This window comes from Panicum virgatum, chromosome 7K (genome assembly GCF_016808335.1).
Source record: "Panicum virgatum strain AP13 chromosome 7K, P.virgatum_v5, whole genome shotgun sequence".
In the NCBI taxonomy this organism is placed as follows: domain Eukaryota; kingdom Viridiplantae; phylum Streptophyta; class Magnoliopsida; order Poales; family Poaceae; genus Panicum; species Panicum virgatum.
The window spans coordinates 51,497,656-51,524,410 of NC_053142.1; the positions used below are offsets into that span (position 1 = coordinate 51,497,656).

A 26,755-nucleotide genomic window follows, 5' to 3' on the forward strand; every position below is an offset into this window, starting at 1 on the left:
ACATCATTGCCGCTCGGTCGATCACGCCTAGATGCCGCCTTCCCCACTACACGCTACAGACCTTCGCTGTAGGACGACAGGCCCGTCGTCCTCGCCAGAGAGCCTACTTTGAAGGTGAGGTGGTGTGGTTGCCATGTTATCACATCTTTTTGAAAAGGTGAAAGGGCACTGATATTGGGCTGTCGTCTGTTGTCACGTCTGTCTGGGCAAACGAATGCCACATGTGGGGAACCCGTGATCGCCATACTGAGCAGTGGTAACCTGTGATTTTGTACTCGCAGCTAGACGCACTATGATCCCTATTTTGAGCTATACGAGCGTGTCACGAAGCTTACATTGTATGCGGTAGTCGTCTAACTTGTCCATGATTAAATTATGAAAAAAATTGCAAGAACTTCTCTTGTTTCACGAATATTATATAATCCACAAACATAACAAGTTCACATCAATAATATCCATCGAAAAAATGACAAGTTCAGTACGATAATCATAAACAACCGAGATCCGAACAGTCGAAATAGTCTATAGTGTTCAAACAAATAAAATAGCACATTCAGACAGTCCACAAAGTTTATATGTACAACCCAAATAGTCTCTCACTGCTTGCTACTCCTAGTCTTGCCCTTCCCAAGAGCATCCATGCCTGGAGTGTACCGTGACGTAGGACGGCGCTGCCTCTGCGCACGAGGCTGTGTCTGCTGAGTCGAAGGAGCATCGTCCAACTGAGACATGACAATCTCCTCGGGGGCCGTAGTTGAAAGTTTCCCGTGTACTACGGGACGAGCTCTATCGGGTTCTTCCACGAAGGGCCTCTCTCTTCCCCTCTTTGTCCTGCCGGAAATCTGGTCCATAGCCATACCGTGTCTAGACCTCTTCCTGCTTCCGCGTTTGTCCCAACGGCATGCTCTATCGGCAACGTATACCGGACCCGTGTACTGTGACCACTGACTCTCGTCGAGAAAAGGCTCAAATCGCGGAGACCAAGTCTGCACAAGTTTATCTATAGTAAACTCTAGGGGTATGGTCCTCATGTAGAAAAAATTACGATGCCGCACTGCTGCAATGTAATGAGAGCATGGAAAGTGATACTGCCTCGGTCTTCCACATGTGCATGAAAATTTTGACAGAAAGACAACATATTTTCTTGGAGGCCGCACCTCTCCGTCGGACGTTGTACCTCCCCGTTCCGTGACCTCATATTTTCCCGTGCTAAGATCGAACAATCTGACCTTATGTGTGTGGACAAATCCCTTCACATCGTTTAGATGCTCATTGGGGTTTGATGGCAACAAGTCACCTTTGTGCTGAAGTTTGATAGCGGCTTCGTGTTTGCTGTTGAACATTGCTACCAACTTTGTGAATGTGAACTCTACAATAGCATTTACCGGCATGCCATGTATACCCTTGAGCACACTGTTAAAAGGATTAGCCATGTTGCTAGTATGAAATGAATACCTCCAGCCAGCTTCGTCCTAAGCTCTTGTCCATTTCTCACGGTGCCTCAGCAGTCCTCTTAGCCAACTCCTGCCTTGTTCATTTGTGGCCATCTTTAATTGCTCAAACTTCTCCTTAAATAATTGCACCTCCAACTGTCGAGCTACAAACTCAAATAGTGTAAAGTTGTCCTTGTCACCATCTTTCTTAAACAAATTCTCAGCAAGGTGACGAGTGCACCAACAGTGGTGCAATGGTGGGTAGCCTGGAATTTGCTCTTCTACAGCACTAAGTATACCCTAATGCCTATCTAAAATGACACAAACCTCTCTGCTAGGACCTACAACATGTCTTTGTTAGCATCCCTAGCTGTCTTTGTTCTCCCTCTCCACCAAAGCAAACGCCAGAGGAACCAACATATTGTTAGCATCACATGCAATAGCTATCAATAGTGTGCCCATATACTTGCCAAGAAGAAATGTACCATCAATGGAAAGCACCGGCCGACAATGCCGGAAGGCCTCCACGGACTGCGAAAAACACCAGAAAGCACGGAAGAAAATCTGTCTCCCATTCCTCCATTCATCCGGTTTTGGGATGTACTCATAATGCATGCCTGGATTAGCTGCATTCATTGCATTAAACAGTGCTGGCAACTTCTCATAAGCCTCCTCCCAATTCCCATATATCATCTTCCAGGCCCGTTGCTTTGCCCGTCATATTTTTCCATACTTTATCTTGTAATGGAATAGTTTTTCTGTTATTTCAATAATTGAGTTAACCTTCATATTGGGATGTTCTTTCAATACGGAGCACAATCTTGCTGCAATGAGGGTAGATGTCAGCTGTCGGTGCCTCTGTTCTAACTCTTCCTCGGCATAAGTGTGAGGTCCTACGACCTTTGTGATCTTGAACTTTCCCATGACCTTCTGTTTTCGAGCACAGACCCGCCAATTGCAATTTGCATTGTCGCACAGAACTGCGTAACGTCTCTACACATAAGAATGCTTCATCCTGGAAGGACTTTTCCGTTTCACTGAGTACTCCTACAACCACCTACGCAGTGTAGGAAAGTGTGACACCCCAGTCCAAGGCTTAATAGGATTAATATGATACTCATACCAACAAGTTGCAACATTTTTTCCAGAAACTGGTCTCCAAAGAACTCTGAGGTTAAGCGTGCTTGGCCTAGAGCAATTTGGGGATGGGTGACCGACCGAGAAGTCATTTCCGGGTACGCACGAGTGAGGACAAAGTGTGCAGAAAAGACATGTTGTAGCGAAAATGGCCTCTCATGCCATATTTCAATATAATGTTTTGGCGATTGATGACACACACAACACTTGGACTAATATGATTGTTAAGATGACCATTCTCAGGCTTTTAGATTCAAGTGATGACAAAGACAAGATAGGCGTAGCTAGGACCGAAGGGCCGCCCCTACGGTGGTTCCGCGGACGGGGGTCGAGGGGGAGCCGCCCCTCGCGGGTCTCAGGGCAGCGCCCTGAAAGCTCTTCAGTCCAAAGGACAAGAATCGAAGAGACCGTGAAGAAATCCAAGTCGAAAAGATCAAAATAGAGACAATTTACTATCACCGGTTGAACCGATGATAGGGAAATTGTACTCACCGGTGCAACAGACTCAGGGAAGGCCAAATCAGCAGAGTACACCAGTTAAACCGACGTTGGTTTCTGAAGCGTCGGTGCAGTTGTCCAGAGACTCCATTTTTGGGGGTTTCTGAGATTACATGCACCGGTTGAACCGACGTTAGTTTTGAGAGCGTCGGTCGATTGATCAAAGTAGCCGTTGGAAGCTGTAACGGCTAGAAGAAGGGAAAGTACACTCACCGGTTAAACCGGTGTTGGCAAACCTGGAGCGTCGGTTTAACCAACGCTAAGAAATTTTGTCAGCCTTTCCCAACGGCTCTTTTGGGGTGTGTGGCCTATATATACCCCCAAGGCCGGGTCATTTGAGATTGCTGGAGTTGCTGAAAGCTTACTACACTTGAAGAACACCTCCAACCACCATAGAGCTTCATTGTACATCATATAGGCTTAAACACACTTGTGAGAGTGCTTAGTGCTTGATTAGGCTTAGTTCTTGAGAGAACTAGCTTGAGTGAAAGTCTTGCTTGCGGCAAGCATCTTGTGTACTCGTCGTGTGACCCTCCGACTTGGTGTGGAGAGGCAACGACACTTTGTGCGGGGAAGGAGACCCCTCTTGGTGAGAAGCTCCGATAGAGAAGACGGTGCCGTGGGTGACGCTTCGAGAGAGACGGTGGCGGTGGCCTTGTCTTGGTGACTTGTGGTCACTTAGCCTTTGCTTGCCGGGAGCCTTGGTGGCGAACGCAAGACGGTGATCAAACGGAGAGACTCGGCATCACACTTGTTCGTGTTGGACAAGTGGCCGTGGACGTAGGGAGGGACTTGGTATTCTAACCGAACCACGTTAAATCGTGTGTCTTGGTGTCTTCACGGGAGTTTGCATTTTCTATCCCTTACCTCTTTACTTACCGTATTACGTTTCCGCATTTACTCTATCTTGTGTGCCTTTACTTTCCTAGTTAGTTTGATTAGGATTGGCTATAGGTTGCAAGTCTTTTAGGGGTAAGTAGAGAATAGCATAGATAAACCTTAGTCATAACTAGCATATGTAAGACGTGTTAGGTTTATCTTATGCAAATAGATTGAGCCCTAGGTTAGAAAGCGATTAGCGACCCTATTCACCCCCTCCCCCTCTAGGGTTGGACACCCCGGTGATCCTTACACATGTGTTAGTCTGTGAGGATAGTCTGTGTTCTAGTTAAGCTGCCAGATGTAAGCGGGCCCGGCCTCAGGGAAGCGGGACGTTACAGAATGGTATCAGAGCTGACTCTTGCGGTTTCACAGGCACGTGCGGGCGTAAGTGCGCGGGCATGAGCACGATCGCGTGGGGCGCAGATGCCACCAGCATGTGGACGGGCGAGTGGCGGGTCAGTGCGCGGGCATCTGGGATGCGCCGTTGGCACTGGACGCACGGACGTGGCACAGGGACCGTTGGCACTAGACGCACGGGCGTGGCACATGGGCCGTTGGCACTGGACGTACGGGACGTGACCAAGAGAGAACGTTCCTGGCTTGGGATTGACCGACGGGGACGTCGGTCTATTAAGGGAGTGAGTATGTGACACCCCGGTCCATGGCTTAATAGGATACTCATACTAACAAGTTGCAACTTTTTTTCCCGGAAGCTGGTCTCTAAAGAACTCTGAGGTTAAGTGTGCTTGGCCCAGAGCAATTTGGGGATGGGTGACCGACCGGGAAGTCATTCTCGGGTGCGCACGAGTGAGTGCAAAGTGTACAGAAAGGACATGTGTTAGTCTGTGGGGATAGTTTGTGTTCTAGTTAAACTGCCAGATGTAAGCGGTTCCGGCCTCGAGGAGGTGGGACGTTATAACAAGTCCCTGAAAACAACGCCCTTCTTGACTCCAAGTACTTCATCATCACCATGCTCACGACACTCTAAGAGATCAGCTTTTCTTCCTTCTGCATATGACTTGTCAAGATTCCGGGCATCACTGAATTCTGACATGTCTGGATCAATATCAGGACAAACTTGTCTGATGAGCTCTCTATCTTCTGCACTCAATGAGGGTATAGGACGGTCATCATCTGAATCTATAGCTCTTTCATTCTCATAAGGCTCATCTTGATCATGAATCGACCATTCCACATTATTAGAGCCCCGCACTGTTTGGACTGGTGCAATTCTGGAGTAATACCAATATTATTAGGGACATCTTCTGCATTCCGTCCACAAATAGAAATAATATGTTGGTACCAACAAATGGAATTAAGGGTCAAATCGAACTGAAAATGTAAATATTTAACAAAGCAACTTACTTGGATAATCCTGGCTAGTAGGTATCTCCTGAGGACATATACCAACATCAAGAACAATTCCAGTTTGATTCGGACCGGATTGAACATCAGGGACCTGAACCCCATCATCATTATCGATCTGAATGTTTGGTAGACAGATATGCGGGTGCCGAATTACCCCTTTCTGACGATAGCACATGAGGCGTTGGCTGATCATTACGACATGGACACACTAGAGGGGTGGGATCTTTTGAAACCTTCCGCATAACCAAATCAAGACATTGTATCTCATTCTTCATGACAATATTGACATACCTATCCCATCCAACCTCAGATGCAATTCGGACTTGACAGCTAAAAACTCGTCCTGATTTACCATAATGCAATACCCCTACAACTGAGATATCATCATCTATTGAATTCCATTCTAAGTCCTCACGAGCCCTAGCAATCAGCTCACTAAACAGTGGTCGAATATCAAACATCAAAGAAACACTGTCCATTCCAACAAATGTGATATTTGAAAACTGATCTGTCTCCACAATTCCTCCATGATAAACAGTCACTACATTGTCCATCTAGTTGGTGTGCACGACACGAAACTTGTAATTAGATTGACACATTTCTTAACTAAACTTGCTCATATAATTAACAAGCTCTATAAATAATTTTATCAATAAATTAAATTCCTAGCTATAGTACTTTCATATATGATCCTTAAATAAATTGTTATAGGGGTGAGGGGTATCCTTATGAGAGCATATTCTGCCTAACAGGTTGATGTATGCCTGCATGACCACGATAAATTAACTAGGGGCGCAAGCATATGCAGGCATACATCATTTGTAAACATTCAAAACTAGCTATACTACGTTATAAACTAAATAAATTGTCTGCCTAACAGTATGTAAATAAATTTTATACATAACTTGATAGCTAACTATAGTAATTTTCTAACAAAACTAAATATCCTCCATTTCTACTTTAATTTCATAAAATATATTGATAACTAAACTACATAAGCACATAGCTAAGTACATTTCTACAAAAATTCCTAACTAAATATCAACTTAACTAATTGTACTAATCAACTACAGCAACACAACTAATTAAACTAAATTTGAACTATATCAACTATATCAGCACAACTAATTAATCTAATTGTACTAATCAACTATATCAACTAATTAAACTATAACAACATAACTAACTATTTTGCCAAAAAAAATGTGCTACCTCGGAGGGAGGCTGCAGCAGACAGACGGCGGCGTCGCCTCCCTGTGAGGAACCAGCCCAAGTTGATCCCGTTTAATCAAGTTATCGTCCATTAATCAACTAGATTAAAAAGGGCCAACCCCGATAGTCCTCGGAATGTGTCATGAGCACCGCCCAGGATTTAAACACACTCCACTTGCACAACATATAGACATCGTCACACAAGCACAACCGTACATAGAGTTTAGATTACATAAAAGAGGTTTAAGTACAAGGACATCAAGTTTCAGAGTTTTGCAGTGGAAAGTTCTACGTCGCATTCACTCCATACATAGTACAAAATAGAAGGTTAACACTAGATGCCGATAGTGCCCTTCTCATAGCCACCGGCCATCTACTCCTCACCCGCACCTCCGTCCGCGGGGTAGAAGTACCCAAAGACGGTCTTCGACTGCGGATCACTTGCAACAACTTTAATGATAGCACCATGAGTACAAAAGGTACTCGCAGGGCTTATCCAATATGGGTATATACTATCCCGACCTCAAGGAGAATGCATTTGGTTAGTAGTAAGGATAGGGTATGCTATTTAACTTTTGCATAAAAGCATCTAACTTTGATCAAGTTGTAATAAGCAAAAGACAGAGCATCTATGATCTCTAAATCATGCATCAAACAATTACATAAGTAAAGTGTTCATAAATCATAAGCTCAATCTTCCATGAACTTCCTCGATAACTCTACGTTAAAGTCAAAGTACAAGAGCGTGCTCAATGTCCGAGAGCGCGGCTATTGCAATAGATCAAAAATCCTGCAGGGGTGTACAACTTTTCCCACACGAGAACAAGACCAACGACCATACCCACGGCCAAGGATAAGTGTTGATTCATGCCTCAACCTTTCACACAAACACAGCCGGATATGAGCGAACGGTCGGGAAGGACAAGTGCACCGGACCTGCCGATCACACTCCATCACAACTCGCACCGAATCCGATCAAAGCAAGGTGTGACTCGTGCTAATTGGCTTACCGTCCTATTATAAAGTATGTGGTTTGTACGGAAAGATGCTCAAGTATTAAAGCGATTATGCATCGGTCCTTAATCAACTGAAGCAAGACTAACCATGTGACCTCCATCCCAACATGGCCACATCATACTTGCCCAAGTCCGAATCATCTTTCATATTTGCTCAACTTTTATCCATTCTTGACTAATCATGTAAATTAATCAAACATCCTATAGCTCACGAGTGGTGGTGACCTTGCCACCTCTCGTCTTGTACCGTAGCTAAGCATGGCTAAGAAATATAGTTCGTGACACCTATTCAAGCATACTCATCTAAGGATGATATCCTAATCAAGGTTGATAATGCATCAAATAGGTTCTACGTAATCAATGTTATATATATAGTAACTCATGCGCAAACAAGACACATATACTTCATTATCCAAAATAGGGTGTAAGAAATGCTTAGGGGCCTGCCTTGAGTCTCAAATGAAGCGTCGTCACCCACGGGCTCCGGTTCACCCTCTTCTTGCTCCGTCGTCACGGTCTCTACACGAATGCACATGATGCTTGATAATGAGTATGTCATGAATGTATGCAATAATGGGTAGATGACATGAGGATACATGTAAAAATAAAGCCAAAATATGGTATAGAGGCTGGACATAAGGTTCATGGGTGGGTTGTTCATGTGTACGAGAATGGGTGCTGACAGGCAAGGGCGGACCGTCCGGGTTCGGGGAGCGGACTGTCCGGTCTGAACGGCGGACCAAGTGGCGGACCGTGTTGGGTGAAAACATGCTCTCTGACTAAATCGCGGACCGTCCGCGTAGGTTAAGCGGACCGTCCGCCTCTCAAATTTTGGAAAGGCTAGAAATCGTGCAGAGGCTCTGTTAATTGGGTGGGGATCTGACGGACCGTCCGGCCATGTCGGGCGGACCGTCCGTGACACGGCCGAGACACACCGGCGAGTTCGCCGCCGGCGATTCCGGCCACGGTTTGGAGTGGGGTTTGATTCTAGAGGTTCCTGGGAGTCTAGGGAGTTCACTTTAGTAACTAAATCTCACATGCATTAGGGTTTCGAAGCTCTAGGTCAACAATGGTGATTGGGCTCTAGGTGAGTTCTTGGCTTCAAATCCTAGGGCAATGGGAGATGGATCGGGGAGGGGAAACACTCACCGGCATCGAGTAGGATACCGGCAAGGGCTTCAAGGCGACGGGGAAGGCTTGGAGTAGCTCGGGATCGTCTTCTTTGCTTGGAGCTTGAGGGAGGCGATGGAGTAGAAGAAGAACTTGTTGGGGAAGCTCCTCCCCAAGGAAGAAGAGGAGATCGGGGCAGTGTAGCTCGTCGGCGTCGTTCCTTGGCGTTCTCCGGTGATGCTCCGGTGAGGTAGGGCTTCAATGGCAAGAGAGGAGGAAGGGGAGCTCCTCCATGGCTTAGCTAGAGAGAGAAGTGTTTGGGGAGAGTGGGAGGGAGAGAGAGAGGGCTGGGAGATGGTTCCCAGGTGAAGAGGGGTCGGGCTGACGAGTGGGGCTCGAGGGTGAGACGTGGCGCCCAGACTCTGCGCGCATGACACGCACCAGAGATGCACTGGCGGACCGTCCGCGAGTGAGGAGCGGACCGTCCGCGGATGGGTGACGTGGCAGTGAAGTCGATGTGTCCGAGGTTAACTGTGGTCGGCCATGTGGCATAACTGTGGACCGTCTGCCGTATAGGGGCGAACTGTCCGCCACTACCATAATCAGTGGATTATCCTAAGAGTTGATTCTCTCCTTAAGTGTGAGCTAATTATGCTTAATGCTTAATGATGCACATGATGACATATTTAGCTCGTTAATCAACATAGGGCTGTTACACTCCCCCTCCCCGGCATCGGCTCCCTAGAGGAGCATGTGTGGCTCGGGCCGCGGCGCCGCAGGCGCCCGCTCAATGGCGCGGCCGGCCGCCGCGTGTTGCCGCGCGGCCGCCACGGGCTCCCGGAGCCAGGTTTCGGGGAGGGGAGGCGACGACGAACGACGACGAGGACTCGAGGACGAGGATGACGAGGAGGGGAGGCCGGGGCAGGCGCCCCCGGCGGCGGCGACGGGGTGGGCAGGGGCGGTGGCCGCGACGGGGTGGGAGCGGGTGGGCGGCGCGGTCAAAAGTGAAAGTGAAAGGCGCGGTCAAAACCTGTGCCGGGGCCACAATGGTTAAAACGGCTGGGCGCCGAGATCTGTGGCGCCGAGCTCGGCGCCGAGATTGTGGCGCCGGCCTCCTCGCCACGTCGACTGCCACTTCATCGCAGATGTGGCACGGCATGCGAGGCTCGGCGCCGTGATCTATGGCACTGAGACGTGTTAGCTCAGCGCCGTAAATTACGGCTACGGCGCCGACCCCAAGGTCCATTTTTACAAAAAAATTATAAAAAAAGAATTATATGTGAAATTTTTTCACGAAAAGTACTAAATTGCAAAAAATGCGGGCGCGCATGCGCATGATGCATATAAACGGAACCGTCCATGGCAACATTAATATTATTGCTCGTCGTACACACGTCGCACACGACTAGCTAGTACTACACAGGCGAGTCGTTGTCGTTCTTGTTCTTGTTCTGTGACCGGCGGCCGGCCGGCGGCGTCAGGGGCACTTTGGGCGGCCGCCGCGGGTGGTGATGGCGGCATAGCAGGGACACATGTGGTAGTTCCCGGAGGTGCCCGGTGGCACGCAGCTGCAGCGCGCGCAGCAGGACCCGCACGCCCTGTTGCACAGGTTCGGCCGCGACGACAGCGCGCTCCGGCAGTCTGAACACGACACGGGCATCCAGTGAGCCAAATAATGTTCGTCAGATGAAAATGCTGATGATCTAGAACTACCGTGTTGAAGAGATTACAGAAAGTTCTGAATACAAATTACTCTGTACTCAGTGGGCAGTAGTGATGCATCACATCTTAATCTTTCCCTTAATTAATTGACGGATGAAATGGACAGACTTACCGATCGGGTTCATGGGGGAGGGTGCAGGCGCAGGACTCCACGGCACCTGCACACAACATCAGTTCGTCACTTTGATCAGAGTTCAGATCAAGTCATACGGACTACGCTGCAACTCCACAGAGAAGGGATTCGCAGTAGTGTTCAACTGTTTGCTGCAGATCAAGTCTCAAGTTGAAATAAAGAGACCCTGTAAAAGACAAAGATCGATCGAGTAGCAAGCACCGCGCCGTACCTGACGCTCCTGGTTGGGATCAACGGCGGCGTTGGCCTCAGTAGTCTCCGCGGTGGCGCCCAGAACAAGCAGGAGGATAAGGAGCGCGGAGGCGACACGATCCCGGCCGGACGCCGCCGCCATGGCAGAGATCAGAGCTTGAGCCACACGAGGCACACCGCACAAAGCCGCGTAACAGCTGGATATGGCCTGCAGGAGGTCTCGAACTGAATCACCTCTCCACGCCCAGGTGCATAAAGGCCCCCCCCCCCCCCCCCACCCCCCGGTTGTATGTGGCAGACTGACAGTAGGGAGTGAGGTGGAAAGGGAACGATGTGCTCAAACTGAGAACAGCAACAGCAACAGCTAGAGGAGTGGTTCAAGCTGGACGCCAAGTGTCCGGCAGTTTCGAGCTAGGGCATGAATGTGCGGCGCAGCCCTGCTCCTGCGCGGGCCGTTACGGCTCGGAGGAAAAGGCCAGGCTTTTCCCCCGGTCTTCGAGACGCCGGCCGGGGGTCGGCGACAGGTGGTTTTGGACTTTTGTCGTCGATCTTGGCCCCATCTGCCTGCCATCTGGTCACTTTGTCAGCAAGAGTGCACGCCCGGCGCTACTCTGTTCTCTGTTGGTCTTTGACGCGTTGTTTGGAGGCGAAGCCGCCGAGTCACGGGCGCACGGTCGAATCCAACTGTCGGACACGAACGTCCAGTAATTTACAGCAGAGCTATTTACGTTACATTGTACAGCTGAAATTTCTTGATCCGGTGGTCCATTTGACGCTTTGCTAGCTGATGAATGTTTGGAAGCTTCTACGTAGTAGATATCCTACAGGCAACATCTCAAACTTGAACCGGAAAATTGTGGTGGACCTCTTACCTAGAACCTTTATATCATGATATATCTCTAGCTATATATGATCTTCTAGAGCGGTGGATATTATAGGGCCTAGCTTCTAGTTTAGTTTCCTGAATATATTTTTATATCTCAGCATTAGGATTATTTATTTGGTTTCTATATACTAGACGTGCATTGTTACAGACAAAAGTTGGTATATAAATATCGAATACGTATAATTGCATGTGCATTAATTTGTTGGGATATACGTGATCCGGTCGTGGATGGAGGGCTGATCCGACTCACGTATAGATAGACTAAGACCTACTAGTCAATAACACAAGAGGCGGACCAAACTAATATTTAGATAGAAACATTACTTGCTTTAGAAATAGGTATGATATGATTATATCGATTGGAACTGCCATAGATCCTTAGATTGGAATATAGTGGATATGAATTCAGAGTATTAAGGTGCGTTATTTATTGAATTATTTTTTTCAATGAACCATTTATTGAATTACAAGGAAAAAAGGAAAATCTGGCGGTTCTCGTGCAACAACACGAATATGCCTTTCATGACGGCACTACCTGCTACTCCCTCTGTCCTGCAAAGAGTGTTCATTTAACATCTAAAATTCTTATCTCACAAAAATTGTTTATTTACTCCCTCCATTCACTTTTGATAGCTATATTTTAAAAACTTAAATGTTCAAAAATGATAGCTATATTTACTATTGGCATGGGCTATGGTAATAAATAGCACTAATTACAAGGAGTTTTCACTTAAAACATTAGAGGACCAACAAAAAAGTCAGTTGCATTAATTTATTAGATTGATAAGCACACTTGTGGTGCCCTTGGTCATTGTTTTTCATATGGAAATATATCAATCAAAACTGAATGGAGGGAGTAGCTTGTAATGAGGTCCATCTAATTAAAGCAATCCCAAGTGCTAAGAAACTATTATGTAGAGAGAGGTCCATCTAATTAAAGCAATCCCAAGTCCATCTAATTGGGAGTAATAAGTTTCACTACAAATGAATAGTTTTTGTGGGACAGAGGAAGCATGATTACATAGTCTACTGTACGTGCATTGTAGGTAGCCTTTCCTAAAAATCGCATACGCGTTCACGACGACGGTGAGCACATGGGCCGGCGATTACTCATCAGCACACGACACGATGAGATGGTGGTGTGTCCGGTCAGTGTGCTCGTCTGCCCGCCGCCACCGCGCCACCCCGGTCCCCGGCCCCATGCAGTCTCGCCCACCGACGGGCCACGCTGCTGCTGGCGATAGAAGCTCCGCCGGCCCGCGGATGCATGTTCTCGCCTTTCCATGTTAGCGGCGCGGTTGGCCGGCCGCCGGACGGAGTCTCCGTCGACCTCGGCCCCAGCCTTTCCCTTGCTGCTAGAGCCAGCACCACGTACTGCAGCAGGTAGAACCGGCCGGCCAAGGGTCGGCCAGCCCGGTGCGACGCGCAGCCGATCAACAGTTCAACACCACTACTGTTACAAGGTATACACCACTACTGTGTTATATATGCCGTGCTGCCGCGCGCCGCCATTCTCGAGCTAGCTGCTTCATGGAAGGTACATCTTGTGGACGTGCGTACTCCTACGTGTCTACTTCATCTTTAATCATGTGCATGTATAATATCAGGGCCCAGACTTCATCTAGCTAGTTTATTCCTTTTTTTTAATTTTTGAACGGCAGGGCAATGACATCGTGTGGCCCCTCTGAAGTCAACTTGAGGCATGATGCAAAGCAAGTGCGACACACAGGCATGGACTCGTTAAATGCCGCAGCCAGCGTTACCTTCCCGTCTAGAGCGCTTACGATCCGTTGGTCCCCTCTCTCCCTCTGTTGCTTCCTCCTAATCATTCGTCTGCCCTTTCCCGGGTTTTTGGAACCGGCCACCTCGACTAGCTTCCGGGACAAAAGTCTAGAGACTTTACTCTCGGGTGGTAGAATCCGGACCAAATATTCCTCACGCTAAATTTTTTTTTTTGCGCCCTGCGGGATTGGATCCCATGACCTCTGGCCTCGCGCACAATTACTTTTCCAACCCACCTACGCAACATATGTGACTTAGTATATGATGCCTTCCTTTTGAACTATCACATGGATGGAGGGACCTTTAGTCCGAGTTGGTAACACCAACCGGGACCAAAGGATCCTTTAGTCCGGGTTGGTGCCACCAATCGGGATTAAAGAGTCACCCTTTAGTCTAGGTTGGTGTTACCAACCGGGACTAAAGGGTTGGGCTCTTTAGTCCCAGTTGAAGCCACCAACCAGGACTAGATGGACTTTTAGTCCCGGTTGGTGGTTCCAACCGGGACTAAAGAGCCATTTCGTCCCCTAGCTTTTGGAACTAGGATTACCCGGGTTCAATATTTGCTGGGACAAATATAAAGGATCAAAGGCTATTTCTATTTCTATAGTAGTGGCCGGCGGCGGCGGCCGGAGCCGGAGAGGGTAGCTCCCAAAAAAAAAAAAGAGCCGGAGCGGGAAAAGCGGGTGGCCGCGTCGGCCAAGGCCACGACGGCGGCAGCCCGAGGCCTGTGGTGGGCCGCTGCTGCTCTGCCCGCCTGCTGCGTCGCCGCACGCGGGGAAGCCTGGCGAGATCTAGTTTTCTTTTTATCGTATTAGATTTGTCCTAAATTAAATTTGATTAACATTGATCAATCAATCTATAAAAATATAGCAACAATTATACTATCCAATCTATACACTATGAACATATACTTTATGGTGGATCCGATAAAACATATCTGGTATTAAAAATGTTATTATTTTTTTTATATGTTTAGTCAAAATTTATCAAATTTGATTTAGGACAAACCTAAGACGATATCCAATAAAAACAGAGAGCACAGTTTTTTTTCTTCTCTTGAATAATGGCATTGACATCGTTCGTCGAAAAAAAAAGTTTGACATTGACCTCCTGTGGCCAATCCGGAGTCTGTCGAATTCCAGCGTTGCCTTCCCGGCCGGTCAAAGCTTCAGCTTCCCCTTCCCTGCCCCCAATCGACAGTTTCAACACCGCTACATATAGAGCACATCGCGCACAATCAGCTACCAGTCTACCACTGCGTTGTTGTTGTTGCTGCTGCTTCAACGCACCCGCTTTCCGCGCCATCCTCGAGATCGAGCGCGGCTGCCCGCGGGCTTGGATCTCCGCCATGCTAAGCACTACTGCCGCGTGGTCTTCTCTTTTGTCCCGGTCGCAGTTCAGGTGAGTCTTGAGTTCATCCAAACAAAAAGCTCATACTATCAAGAACTGGAATTTGCTTTCTTCCCTGACAGTTCAATCCGGCTCCAATCCGGCTATTAGGATTGAAGTCGTTTATTTCGTGTTGATAATGCTATTTCCTGACTGACTGAACCCGTTTGGAAGATGCTGTGCATCAACAGTTTGAGCCAGAAATGTTGGCTGGTTCCTTCTGACAGTAAAAAAATGATTGAAAGTGACTCAAAAAATAGCCACATGTTAAGTAATAACTCTTTTTTGGGGTTCAGGTCCTGTAGCATTAAGATTCAAATAGAAAAAAAAATCCATTCAGAAGTACGATCCAGATTAATAAATATTGCAAGAACAGTGTGCTCCATAAACATCAATTAAGAGACAAACATCATTTTTATACAAAAACAAAATCAGGAGCTACTCTTGAATGTTCCAATTTGAAGGAAAAAAACACCAATTTCAAGCTGTTAGACATCATAAACTGGATCCAAACTATATTTAAAAGAGTACATTGTCAGGTTTTCTTTCGACTACATACAGATACACACATATGAACCCTAACCTGGCGGCCTGCTTCCTCTCTGGCTGGGAGCTGCTGCTATGGCACGTAGGGGTGGTAATGGGTCATGGCCCTAGTGGCCTCTTCATAGCCCAAGAAGACCCTTAAATTATTTAGTTCAAAATTGTATAATATTAGAGCCCGGCCCTTTTAGGGCCCGGCCCTTAGATTTTCTAGTTCAAAATCTTAGGCCCTTTACCACCCCTATTGGCACGGGGAGGTGGAGTGGTAGAAGGCCTTAAAATATGACTTAGATAAAAGGGTCAGGCACTAAAAGGGTTGTGCTCTAATCTTATACAATTTTGAGCTAAAAACATATAAGGGCCAAGTTGGACTATGAAAACATAACATTTGTGATACAGTAATTAATTTAATTGGTGCTGAGAGATTACAATAGACACAAACTTTTTTCAACTTAAGAAAAATCCACATTATCAAATTAATGTAGAATGGAACAGATGATTACAATAGACCACATCCGGTTGGATGAGAATACAGGACGGCCCAGATATAATAAGATGCATAATTATACAGGTATCCGAACCATTTTAAAAGGAACTAACATTTGAATCAGCATCATGTGCATCGTTACTGTTTGTACATGAATTGGCAAACATATTACCACTTTTCAAATTATATTGACCCCTACAGCATTATCTGCTCAAATATACATCAATTCAGCGCATTAGGTTGCACACTACTAACATCAGCAAGTACATCCAGCATCGATGTAACAATATAAATAAATTGCAATAGAAGAACAGGGTATTTGAGATTTCTTTTATTATTTCAATGGCAATTGTTTGAAGATATACAACGGCACATTTTTGGCCCTCAATTTACATGGAAGGCACCAAAAGGTTTGTCATGACAAGAGTACGGTGATAACTAATACTACAAGTAGTAACAAATAAGACATGGTATATACATTCCACTGCAGTTATAAAGTTGCGCACGCAAGTGCAAACCAGCAGCACCTTATTCCAACATTAGAGTAACATCACACCGAAATCAAGTGCGGATGAGTTGCATTCTGAAGGGTTTTACCTGACTTCAGAATGGTCCTTCATAAGGCAATAATGAGCCGATCTTCATGCCTTTCTTCTGAGCAATTGCCTTTAATTCCTCTGATATCGCACTCTCCTCGATGATCATATGATTCAACCGAGTGGCGCGCTGAACAAAGAATTCGACATTGCCTACTGCAATGCTAGGACAGCGGGAGATGTCAAGGATCTCCAGCGTCTGCCCACAGTGCCTGAGAAGTGAGACCAAGGAGGCCCCTGTTAGGCCCCGGCACCCCCTGAGTCTGATGTCGATGAGATTCCGGCAGGATGACAGCATGGCACCGATCACCTTGTCACTCAGTGTCTCATTGTAAGACAAGTCAAGGCGACGAAGACGCCGCATGCTTTGGCTGAGAAATGTCAGTAACCCGGGCTCCCGTTCCACCACGTCACAGCTCACCAGAGCAAGCTCTTTGATGCCCGCCCCAGTGGCTGTTCGAGCGAGAGACCGGAGTCCATCCCCAGTGATTAGGACGCAGCTCTGAAGGCGGAGTGCAGCTAGGTTATGTGTTGGGTCTACACCGTCGTGAACTGGCTCAGCTCCAATGGCAAGGAGATGATCGTTGTGCAGGTCAAGCGGTAGGCGAAGGTCCAAGGTGTGCAGACCAGCAGCACGCTGCTGAATGAACCGGTGAAGAGCCTCACTGCTGCCGCCATCATACACCAGGAGGGATGTCAGCGCGTGGCAATGGTCAGCTGCAAGAAGGAGAACACGGTCGGCGACAGCACGGCAGGCGCGAAGCTCAAGCGCCAGCAATCCAGCGAGGCAACCCGCGAAGGACGGCGACGCGGGCCCATCCCCAGTGCCGTCGCAGGCGCGCAGCTGCAGCCACTTGAGGCTCCCGCACCGCCGCCACAGCCATCCAAGCCCTCGGTCGGTGGAGCGGATGCCGCAAAGCGACAGCCTTTCCAGCTGCAGCGCCCGTGCGGCCTCGGCCTCGGCTTCCCCGCCGTCGGCCTCGTCCGAGCTTGAGCCAGCGCAGTCAACGCTGGCGGCGGAGTTGACGAGGGCGAACGACTTGAGGCGCGGCAGGAGCTCGAGCCAGCGGAACGACAGGGGGCGGACGGCGGTGAGGTGGAGCGACGTCAGGCCGGAAAGGGCAGGGCAGACGGCGAGCAGCGCGGCGGCGGAGACCGCCGAATCGGGCAAGAGCCGGAGCGTGGAGAACCTGGCGGCGGCCGGCGCGGCCGCGACAGCGAGCAGCACGGCGTCGGCGTCCCGGGCCGGAGTAGCAGCGGAGACGACGGTCAGGGCGGAGAGGAACGGGTAGTGCGACAGCAGCGCGGCGAGGGTCGCCGCCGCCGCGGCGTCGGAGGAGACCGGCAGGCGGAGGGTCAGGGACGATGTGGAGGCCCTAAGGAGCGAGAGCCAGCGCCGGGAAACTAGGGACACGGCCGGCGCGGCGGCGGGCGGCAAGAGGCGGAACACCTCCTGCAGCAGGTCGTCGCAGAGCGCGGCGTCCGTGCCGGCGTAGCAGCCAAGGCGCCGGCAGCCGCCGCCGCCGCCGCCGAGGACGGCGGCGGCGTGGCGGGAGCTTGTGGGCGCCGTCGGGGCGCTGGGGGGCCAGTCAAGCCATCGGATTTGCCGGCCGCGCGGGTGGGGCGGGAGGAGGGTGGAGGGGAATGATGAGTGGTAGCTTTGCTCTGCTTTGCTTGTGGCCGCAAGATTGGGTGGGGAACGGAATGGGACAGGGGGTTTGCTGGGGAAGCCGGGAAGGTGGGCGGGCTCTCGCGGTGCGGGCCCCACGGCGGGGTGTGTGCGGTCGTGCGTGGCGGTCGGTGTGAGCCGCCGCTCTCCCTCTCTTCTCGTCTACTCCTACTCCCTCGCAGGATGGGCGGCGTAGGGAAGCCGGACTTTTCGTCTTCCTGAAAGGGACAAGTAGAAAGATACGTCTGCCTGGCCCCACTTGTAAGACGTGATGATAACCATAGCCTGTTTTTTTTTTTGAACTCACCATAACCTGTTTTTTCTTCTTTAGAAAGAAACAAAAGGCGCGCCGAAAGAAAAGAAGACGTGACGAGATGTTTGTATGTTCTTTTGCGAGTGATGGGTGGAAATCACACACATATTATTCTGACTGCACTCCTTGGCTCTGCAAGTCGGTAGTCGATGTTTGTTCAGGGTTTAGTGTTACAAGCATGTTCATTGCGTTCATTGCGAATTTGGAATCCCCTACAGCAACATGAATTTCTTTATTTCAAAAAAAAACATGAATTTCAATCAGTGATTACTATCCAGCCACGGCATACAAAACCCGTATCGTCATACCTTGAGGTAACGTGTCCATGGCATCAATAATATCCATTCGCCACATGATCGCGCGAGAGGGCTTGCTGATCTCAAGAAGATATTATTCTACTACTAGTACATGTCAAGCCCGTGCTTCAGTGCCCATGTCCACGCCAAGCAAGACGACGACATGTCCTTGGCGCTCACTACATCCTGCTGAGGCCCTTGCGTGTTGGGCCCATCTCCTTGGCAAGGTTCCGGAGCACGTACTTCTGGATCTTGCCCGTGGATGTCTTGGGCAGCTCGGCGCGGAACACCACCGTCTTGGGCACCATGTAGTGCGGCATGCGCTCCCGGCACCACGCCGCGAGACCGGCCGCGGTCACCGAGCCCGTCGATCCCTCCTTGAGGCTCAGGAACGCGCACGGCGTCTCGCCCCAGAACTCGTCCGGCCGCGCCACCACCGCCGCCTCGTTCACCGCCGGGTGGTTGTACAGCACGGACTCCACCTCCACGCTGCTGATGTTCTCCCCGCCGCTGATGATCACGTCCTTGGACCGGTCGCGGATCTCCATGTACCCGTCCGGATGCATCACGCCAACGTCCCCCGTGTAGAACCACCCGTTGCCTCGGATCGCCGCCTTGGTCGCCTCGTCGTCCTTCAGGTAGCCCAGCATGACGCACCCGCCGCGGAGCACGATCTCGCCCATCGTGGACCCGTCGCGGGGGACGCTGCGCCCGGTCTCGCCGTCGATGATGTCCACCTCGGCCATGCCCGGCGTGCGCACGCCCTGTCTCGCCTTGAGCCGCGCGCGCTCCGACGCCGGGAGCTTGTTCCACTCCCCCTTCCACGCGCAGCACACGACTAGACCCGCGGTCTCGGTCAGCCCGTACCCGTGGGTGACCTCGAAGCCGACGGACTCCGTGCGGTGCAGCACGGAGGCCGGCGGCGGCGCGCCGGCGGTCAGGATGCGCACTTTCCCCGGGAGCGGCCGCCGCACCCCCACGGGGGCGTTGGCCAGCATGTTGAGCACGACGGGCGCGCCGCAGAGGTGGTTCACCCCGCGGCGCGCGATGGTGGCGTACACCTCGCCGGCGTCGACGCGGCGGAGGCACACGTTGGTGCCGCCCACGGCAGCCATCCCCCACGGGAGGCACCATCCGTTGGCGTGGAACATGGGCAGCGTCCACAGGTACGTCGGCTGCGGCGGCACCGCCCACGCCACGAGCGAGTCAACGGTGACCAAGAAGATGCCGCGGTGGCAGTGCACCACGCCCTTGGGCGCCGACGTCGTGCCGGAGGTGTAGTTCAGTATCATCGGGTCCCACTCGCTGGCCGGCCTTATCCACGCGAACTCCGGGTCGCCCTTCTCGAGAAGCCTCTCGTACGTCAAGGTCCCGGGCGGGGCGGCGGGGAACTGCTCGTCGTGGGGGTCCTCGACGGGGATGACGCGCGGCGCCGGGTGCCCGGGCGGGAGCTGCTTGAGCGCGTCGCCGATGAGCTGCAGCGACGCCGGGTCGACGAAGATGAGCTTGGAGCCGGAGTGGCGGAGAAGGACGGCGACCGTGCGCGCGTCGAGGCGCGTGTTGATGTTGTTGAGCACGGCGCCGCTCATGGGCACGCCGAAGTGCATCTCGTACATGGCCGGCACGTTGGGCAGCAGCACGGACACCTATGGAGATCGAATCCAATCGCCAGATCAATATATGATTCGCCTTACCAAATCAGGCTCCGGCTCCCACGCGCAGGAGCGAACGAGAGCGAGGGACTTACGATGTCGCCGCGGGAGATGCCGAGGGAGGCGAGCGCGGAGGCGAGGCGGAGGCATCGGCGGTGCGTCTGGGACCAGGTGAAGACGGTGTCGTGGTAGACGACGGAGGGGCAGTTGCCGAACACGGTCGCCGCGCGCTCCAGGAAGCCCAGCGGCGTGAGCGGGCTCGAGTTGGCCGGGTTCGCGCCGAGCCTGTCCATGCCGCCGCGGGGGTCGCCGGCGCCGGTGGAGGCCTGGCTTGCGTGTACGGGGACGGCGTTAGGCGTCAACGATCCAGCTCGCTGAGTGGTTGAGGAGGAGAGTGAGCGAGACACGGAGGCAGGCAGAGCTAGTGAGCAGTGACCTCGCGTTATATGAAGACGGGCAGACGGCAGAGGTGGAGGTCAGTAGATGAGGTGCTAGTCCTCGACGGAGGATTAAAAATGCTTGCGTGTACATCATCAGGAGCCCTTTCTCCTTTTATTCGTCGTGTAGTCCATTTTTCAATGGGATCGTATTCCCTGCGCCGGCCCCACTATTTTGTTTATGAGGTTTTTACCTACGTACCATTACAAAAGTTACAAATTACCTGTACACCATCAAAAATTTCTAAAGTTCTTCGGCACCATCCAAAATTTTTTTCTTTCCCTACGTGCCATTCCGTCGACCTTACGTCCGTTTGCCTGTCCAGACGTGTGGGCCCGATCCGCAGCGCCGCCCCTCCTTCGCGCCTAGTGCTGCAGCTGCTACCGGCAGTGCCCCGGCCGCCGCACCCTGCGTCCCCAAACTGCCAGCAGGTGCTCTGCTCCTCCGCCGCATCCTGCGTGCCGCCCTCCTCCGGCGTGCGAGCCCCTGCAGCATCTGGTCCACGAGCCTGCGCCGCTCACGCGTCGGCCTGCTGCCCGCGCCTGCCGCCACTGTAGGACCGCCATGTGCCCGCGCCGGCCGGGGTGGAGCTCGACCCCGCGCGCGCCCGTGGCGGCCGGGGCGGACCTCGACCCCGCGCGCGCGGCTCCGTTCCGACGCCAAGTTGCGAATCCGAGCACCCGCGAGCTAGCCCCGCCGCCGGCGAGCGCCTCCCCTCCCCCGCTAGCCCCGCAGCCGCGCGCCGGTAAGCTCTGCCGACCGCACAGGTATGGAGCTCCGCCCGCCACCATGGGAGGTCTGCCGGCCGCGCGGAGGTGGTCCACCGCCCTGTCGTGGGGGAGCTCCACCTACCGCGCACCACACCGGGCGGGCTCCACGCCTCCGCCGCCGCTAGCAGCAGCTTCGCCGGGCTAGGGGAGGTCCGCCGCCCCACGAGGGAGCTCCACCTGCCGCGCGCCACACCAGGCGGGCTTCGTGCCTCCGCCACCGCTAGCAGCGGCTCCGCTGGGCTCGGGGAGGTCCGCCGCCCCAAGGGGGAGCTCCATCTGCCGCAAGCCGGCGAGCTCCGCAGGTCGCGCAGGGAGGTCCGCCGGCTGTGCTCGGGGAGGTCCGCCGGCTGCCGCGCAGGGAAGGAGCTCCGCTCGCCACCACGGGAGCTCCATCGGCCACGCGCAGGGAGCTGCCGCAGCGAGGAGCTCCGCCGGCCGCGTTGGGGCACATCGCGGGCCGCGCTTGGGGCTCCGGCAGCCTCCATCGGAGCGTTGCGAGGGGAGTTGAGAAAGACTCATGGACCGGGCCCACATGTTAGTATGGGGGGCAAACGGCAAGAATTAACGGATGTCGACGGTAGTGGCACACAGGTAAAAGAAACTTCGATGAAGGGCACAGCAGAACTTTTTGAAATTTGGATGGCATGTAGGTTATTTTAACAATTTATAATGGCACACCGGTAAAAGCCTCTTTGTTTATCCCAGCGCCTGGTGAGTTTGGTGTTGCCGTGCCTGCACGAGACCAGATCTATTGGTGGACGACTTCGCCGTCGGTGCACGTGGGCTCTTCCAAATATGATAGACTAGGGTCCTGTTTAGTTGACTTTTGTAAAGTTTTTGAAAGGATATTTTTCTATATTTGAAGTACTAAATATAGACTAATTACAAAAATAATTACAGAACTCGTCTGTAAATCGCGAGACGAATCTAATGAGCCTAGTTAATCCGGCATTATAGGTTGTTTATTGTAGTATTACTGTAGCAATTTAGTATCTAATTACAGCCTAATTAGGTTCATTAGATTCGTCTCGCGATTTACAGGCAGCAGTCGCAATGCGTTTTTTATTTCGTCTAGATTTAAATCTCTATACAGGTGTCGGAATTTTTTTTTTGGAATTTTAATTTTTGGAACTAAACACGGCGTAGAGTTGGTGGAGTAGAGCCACAAAGTGGAGTAAAATTTCCAGAGTGGAGTAGTTTTTAGTGGAGTGGAGTGCTCTCCAAATAGTTTTTTAGTATTACTAAATGAAAATATTTTAAATTTCTGGAATGATGTGCTGGCTTACATACTAAGGCAGCCGCAATGCTGGTTTCTGTCTGCTTCCTCCTCCATTCACGGAGTGGAAGCGCAGCAGCAGAGGGGGTGAAGAAGAATGGTGGAGCGAGCACGGTGGCGAAGACGGTGTGTTGAAGTGGCGGAGAAGAACAGCGGAGCGAGCGCGGGCGTCTGTACCATTAGTTAGCTGGTGGCTAGTGGCTGGTGCTAATTTGATATGATAGAAAAATACTGTTGTTAGTTGCCAACAGATAAGAGCGATTATGGGACTTGAGTAAAATGTGATTGCACCTTATATACTACTATCTACGTTCTAAATTGTAGTTGAATTTTTTATCCTAAATTTGACTACTCGTTTTATTCAAAAAATTTATGCAAACATCACTAAATTTAAGTTATTATTGAAAATTTTGTATTGATAAAGCAACTCACAACAAAAGAAATGATATTTTGCACAAATTTTTGAATAAAATGAATGATCAAATTTGAAGTAAAAAAATTAAAAGATCTATAATTTGAAATAGAGGGACTAGATACCAGGATGAAGTGATAATAACTCAACGAGTGAAATACAATTACGGGAGCTGTTTGGTTCCCCCATCCCAAAACCCGCGTGGAGCGGCGCCCCGCACGGCAACGGTCAGCTGAGATAAGCTCATCTGAGTCTGTAAAAAAAAAAACTGCTTTTGACTTGAAAATTCGATGCCGTCCTTTGTCTCGCCTCCGAACTTTCTGTATAGGATTGATTGCATCAGCTGCTGACCGGAGACTTTGGCTGTGTTTAGATTCGTAAAATAGTGGTAAAAAAAGTTACATCGGACATTGTAGCATACTATAGCACTTTTCGTTTGTTTGTGGTAATTATTATCCTATCATGATCTAATTAGGCTCAAAAAATTCGTCTTGTCGTGTACATCAAAACTATTCAATTAGTTTTTTATTTATCTACATTTAATGCTCTATGTATAAGATAAAAAATTTGATGTAATAGATGAATAGTAAAATTTGGAAACAAAAATTTTAGAACTAAACACAGCCTTTGTAGCATGTTGTGAGCCGGAGCTGTCACCGTGTTTGCGTTGTGCGCACGGACGGACAGACAGACGCTACGGATGAGTAGGGCGGGGCCAATGGCCAAGCCTCTTGCTCTTGATGAGCATTGACTACGGATGAGTAGTCCAAGAGATGATCAGCTCCACGTGTTTGGATGAGGCACGGAGACGGAGCAGCCATATCTCCGTTCGCCTTTAGTTCGCGAAAATGTTTAAGTTTTGATACTGCATTTTTGTTATTATTTGACAAATGATATTTAGTTATGGACTAATTAGGTTTAAAAGATTCATCTCGTGCTAATCAGTTAGAACGTGTAATTAGTTATTTTTTTCAACTGCATTTAATACTTCATGTATGTGTCCGAACATTCGATGTGACGAGTACTGTTGAAAATTTTTTGGGAACTAAACAGCGCCTGTGTCGCTTTCGGAGTTCCGTGTCAACTTGGAACACGAATACCGCGCGAGCAACAGGTGGTGCGGTTGAGACGACGACGAACGAAGACTGACCAAAGTGTGTTGTTGGCGAACCTGAACCTGTCCGACCTTTGCCTGGCCGGGTATGTACTACGCACGCATCATGAGATTTTTCCCTTCTTTCTCCTGTTCAAACATTCACATCAGTCGCCTACCGGACGACCAAGCGGAACTCAGGATCGCACAGGCTGCAGCGGAACATTATATTCAGGCGCTGAAGGAACGACCGTAGGTGCAGTGTGAACTCTGAATCCAGAGCCATCTGGTACCATGAGCGATGCGTGTGGGCCGTGGTCTCCAAGCGAAGGATGTAAATTCTTTAGCTCGTGAAATTGATATTGTAACACTTTCGTTGTTATTTATCAATTAATATTTAATTATAAATAAACTAAATTTAAAAAATGTGTTTTGTCATTTACAGTTAAACTGTGTAATTAATTATTTTTTCAACTGCATTTAATGTTCCATGCATATGTCCGAAAATTCGATTTGATGAGTACTATAGAAAAAATTTTGAGACTAAAAGTGGGCGAGTGATCACTCGATAAGGACCTGAATTCCTTCCCATTCATCAGGCATTCAAACGGCCTGCTGGAAATTCAGTTTAAGGCCTCGTTAGGTTTTTAAGTTGTTGTCACATCAAATATTCAGATGTCAATTTGAATGTTCAGATGTCAACTTAATGTAAAACTAATTGCATAAATTACAATTATGGCTCTAGATGAATCTATTAAAGATAATTAATGCACAATTAGCGGATAGTTACTGTAGCAATTAGTGGTCAGATTATAAACTAATTAGGCATAATAGATTCCATTAAGTCACGACTTATGAAATTAGTTTTGTAATAAATCAGTCTTTAGTACTCGTAATTGGTGTGTAAACATGGGACGTGTGACACCCTAGGTGTCTGCACAATAGAATTGCATTTATTTTATACATCATGTGCTTATTTTGCTTGAAAAAGGATCTTATTGTAAAAATCTAAGGGTAGTTGTGTAAATATGATTTAATGCAGAGTCCTTTTTATAACTTAATTTGAATAGAGAGGGCAAATATTGCTTTTGTGGAGGGTTTATTTGTAAAATTCAGTATAATCATTGCTTGGCAGAAAATTTTGCTTTTTAGTTTGAAATTAAACTGAATTTGCATTGGAAAAGACAAAAGTCCATTAAATTCAAAATCCTTCCTATGTTTTCAAAATAACTCTTTAACCTTTGGTCAAATCAATTTTTGCACAACATCAAAGTTGTAGATCTTAAAAATTGAACAAATTTCATGTTGGGCACTTTTTCATTTGAGTCCTAGTTTAGGAGATGTTTTTGTTTTACAGTAGGGCCCCTAAACTTTTTGGAAATTGCAAATCAGTCCAGACTTCATCTCCCACCTCTCTGCTTCTCTGTTTCTCTCTGCCGCCGGCGCTGAGCGCCGCCGCCCGCCGCCTCACGTGGCACCCACGCGTCGCGCCCGAGCTCCTCGCCGCCCATTTCCCCTCGCGCTGGAGCTTCCCTGTCTTCGCCACGCCACCCCGGCCATCCGCGCGGCCGCCACCTCGCCACCGCCGTGGCCAGCCCGACGTAGTACCCCGGACCCCCATCTCTCGCGCGCCCCAGCACCCAAAGCACCCCAGCAACCCAATCCACTCGCTCACTCGCTAGCTCCCAACCCAGAGACCCCAGAACACCGCAGCCGCCCCGCCCAAACGCCGGTGAGCTCGAAGCTCACCGTCGACCCGCCATTCCAGACTCGCTCCGCCCGCGCTGACCCCATCTCTAGCTCCGCCTCGTCCTCGCGCAGCTCGCAGACCTCTCCTCCTCGTCCAAAACCCACCGAGCACCCTCGCCGCCGTTCTCCTCCGCCGCCGCCGCCCTGCTCGCAGCGGACGCGCCTCCTCCGACCGTTCCAGACCCGGCCAAGCACACCTACAGGTGCACCCTAACCCGGTGAACCTCCACAGCCCCTCTACCCTCACCGCCGGCGACGAGCCCCGCCGGAATCGGCCGGTCAAACCTCCCTCCCCTGCTCTGACTCCGGCCAGGGACTCCCCTGCAAATACTTTTAGAATTCTAGGGCCCTGGATGCAAGTTTTCAATTGACTCCCCTGCAAATACTTTTAGAATTCTAGGGCCCTGGATGCAAGTTTTCAATCCTTTCTCATTTGTTTCTAGGTTGAACTTTGAAAATACCTAGCAATTCGTAGAAAAATACAAACCCAAATGTTTTGGAATCATTGTTACAAGAACTGCAGGTTTTGTTACATGCACATCTTCATTTTTGGTCTGTATTTTAATCCAAGAAAAAGGAAAGAATAAATAGACTTTATTTGTTCTAGGAGTTCTACTCAGTAACTGTCTGTGATTTTTGGTTTGATTGTGTCTTACAGTGTTACTAGTGTCTGGTAAAAATTTAAAGCCTATTTGACATCA

The 26,755-nt window shown here is 49.9% G+C and overlaps 3 protein-coding genes across 3 annotated transcripts; all 3 read right to left on the reverse strand.

Annotated features, from left to right (window-relative positions):
• Positions 1 to 9,959: 9,959 nt before the first annotated feature.
• Positions 9,960 to 10,944, reverse strand: LOC120643158 (gibberellin-regulated protein 11-like). Its single transcript, XM_039919675.1, has 3 exons — positions 10,723 to 10,944; positions 10,491 to 10,536; positions 9,960 to 10,297 (listed from the first exon to the last, which is right to left on the reverse strand). Exons 1-3 carry the CDS (start codon positions 10,843 to 10,845, stop codon positions 10,134 to 10,136), a joined length of 333 nt encoding a protein of 110 aa, XP_039775609.1. The 5' UTR covers positions 10,846 to 10,944; the 3' UTR covers positions 9,960 to 10,133.
• Positions 10,945 to 16,087: 5,143 nt separating this feature from the next.
• On the reverse strand, positions 16,088 to 18,337 carry LOC120640389 (EIN3-binding F-box protein 2-like). Its single transcript, XM_039916218.1, has 2 exons — positions 18,299 to 18,337; positions 16,088 to 18,217 (listed from the first exon to the last, which is right to left on the reverse strand). The coding sequence occupies exons 1-2, from the start codon at positions 18,335 to 18,337 to the stop codon at positions 16,394 to 16,396; spliced, it is 1,863 nt and encodes a 620-aa protein (XP_039772152.1). The 3' UTR covers positions 16,088 to 16,393.
• A 244-nt stretch (positions 18,338 to 18,581) lies between these two features.
• Positions 18,582 to 20,819, reverse strand: LOC120642099 (probable acyl-activating enzyme 5, peroxisomal). Its single transcript, XM_039918501.1, has 2 exons — positions 20,412 to 20,819; positions 18,582 to 20,310 (listed from the first exon to the last, which is right to left on the reverse strand). Exons 1-2 carry the CDS (start codon positions 20,607 to 20,609, stop codon positions 18,844 to 18,846), a joined length of 1,665 nt encoding a protein of 554 aa, XP_039774435.1. The 5' UTR covers positions 20,610 to 20,819; the 3' UTR covers positions 18,582 to 18,843.
• Between the last annotated feature and the right edge of the window lie 5,936 nt (positions 20,820 to 26,755).

Excerpts from the sequence above, each read along its gene's own strand:
- LOC120643158 (XM_039919675.1), bottom strand. The coding sequence starts at position 10,845 with ATGGCGGCGGCGTCCGGCCGGGATCGTGTCGCCTCCGCGCTCCTTATC. Across the intron at positions 10,537-10,722 it reads ATCCCAACCAGGAGCGTCAG|GTGCCGTGGAGTCCTGCGCC; the intron begins GTACGGCGCGGT and ends TGTTGTGTGCAG. Across the intron at positions 10,298-10,490 it reads CTCCCCCATGAACCCGATCG|ACTGCCGGAGCGCGCTGTCG; the intron begins GTAAGTCTGTCC and ends TGTCGTGTTCAG.
- LOC120640389 (XM_039916218.1), bottom strand. The coding sequence starts at position 18,337 with ATGGTTATCATCACGTCTTACAAGTGGGGCCAGGCAGAC. Across the intron at positions 18,218-18,298 it reads ACAAGTGGGGCCAGGCAGAC|ACGAGAAGAGAGGGAGAGCG; the intron begins GTATCTTTCTAC and ends GAGTAGGAGTAG.
- LOC120642099 (XM_039918501.1), bottom strand. The coding sequence starts at position 20,609 with ATGGACAGGCTCGGCGCGAACCCGGCCAACTCGAGCCCGCTCACGCCG. Across the intron at positions 20,311-20,411 it reads GCATCTCCCGCGGCGACATC|GTGTCCGTGCTGCTGCCCAA; the intron begins GTAAGTCCCTCG and ends CGATCTCCATAG.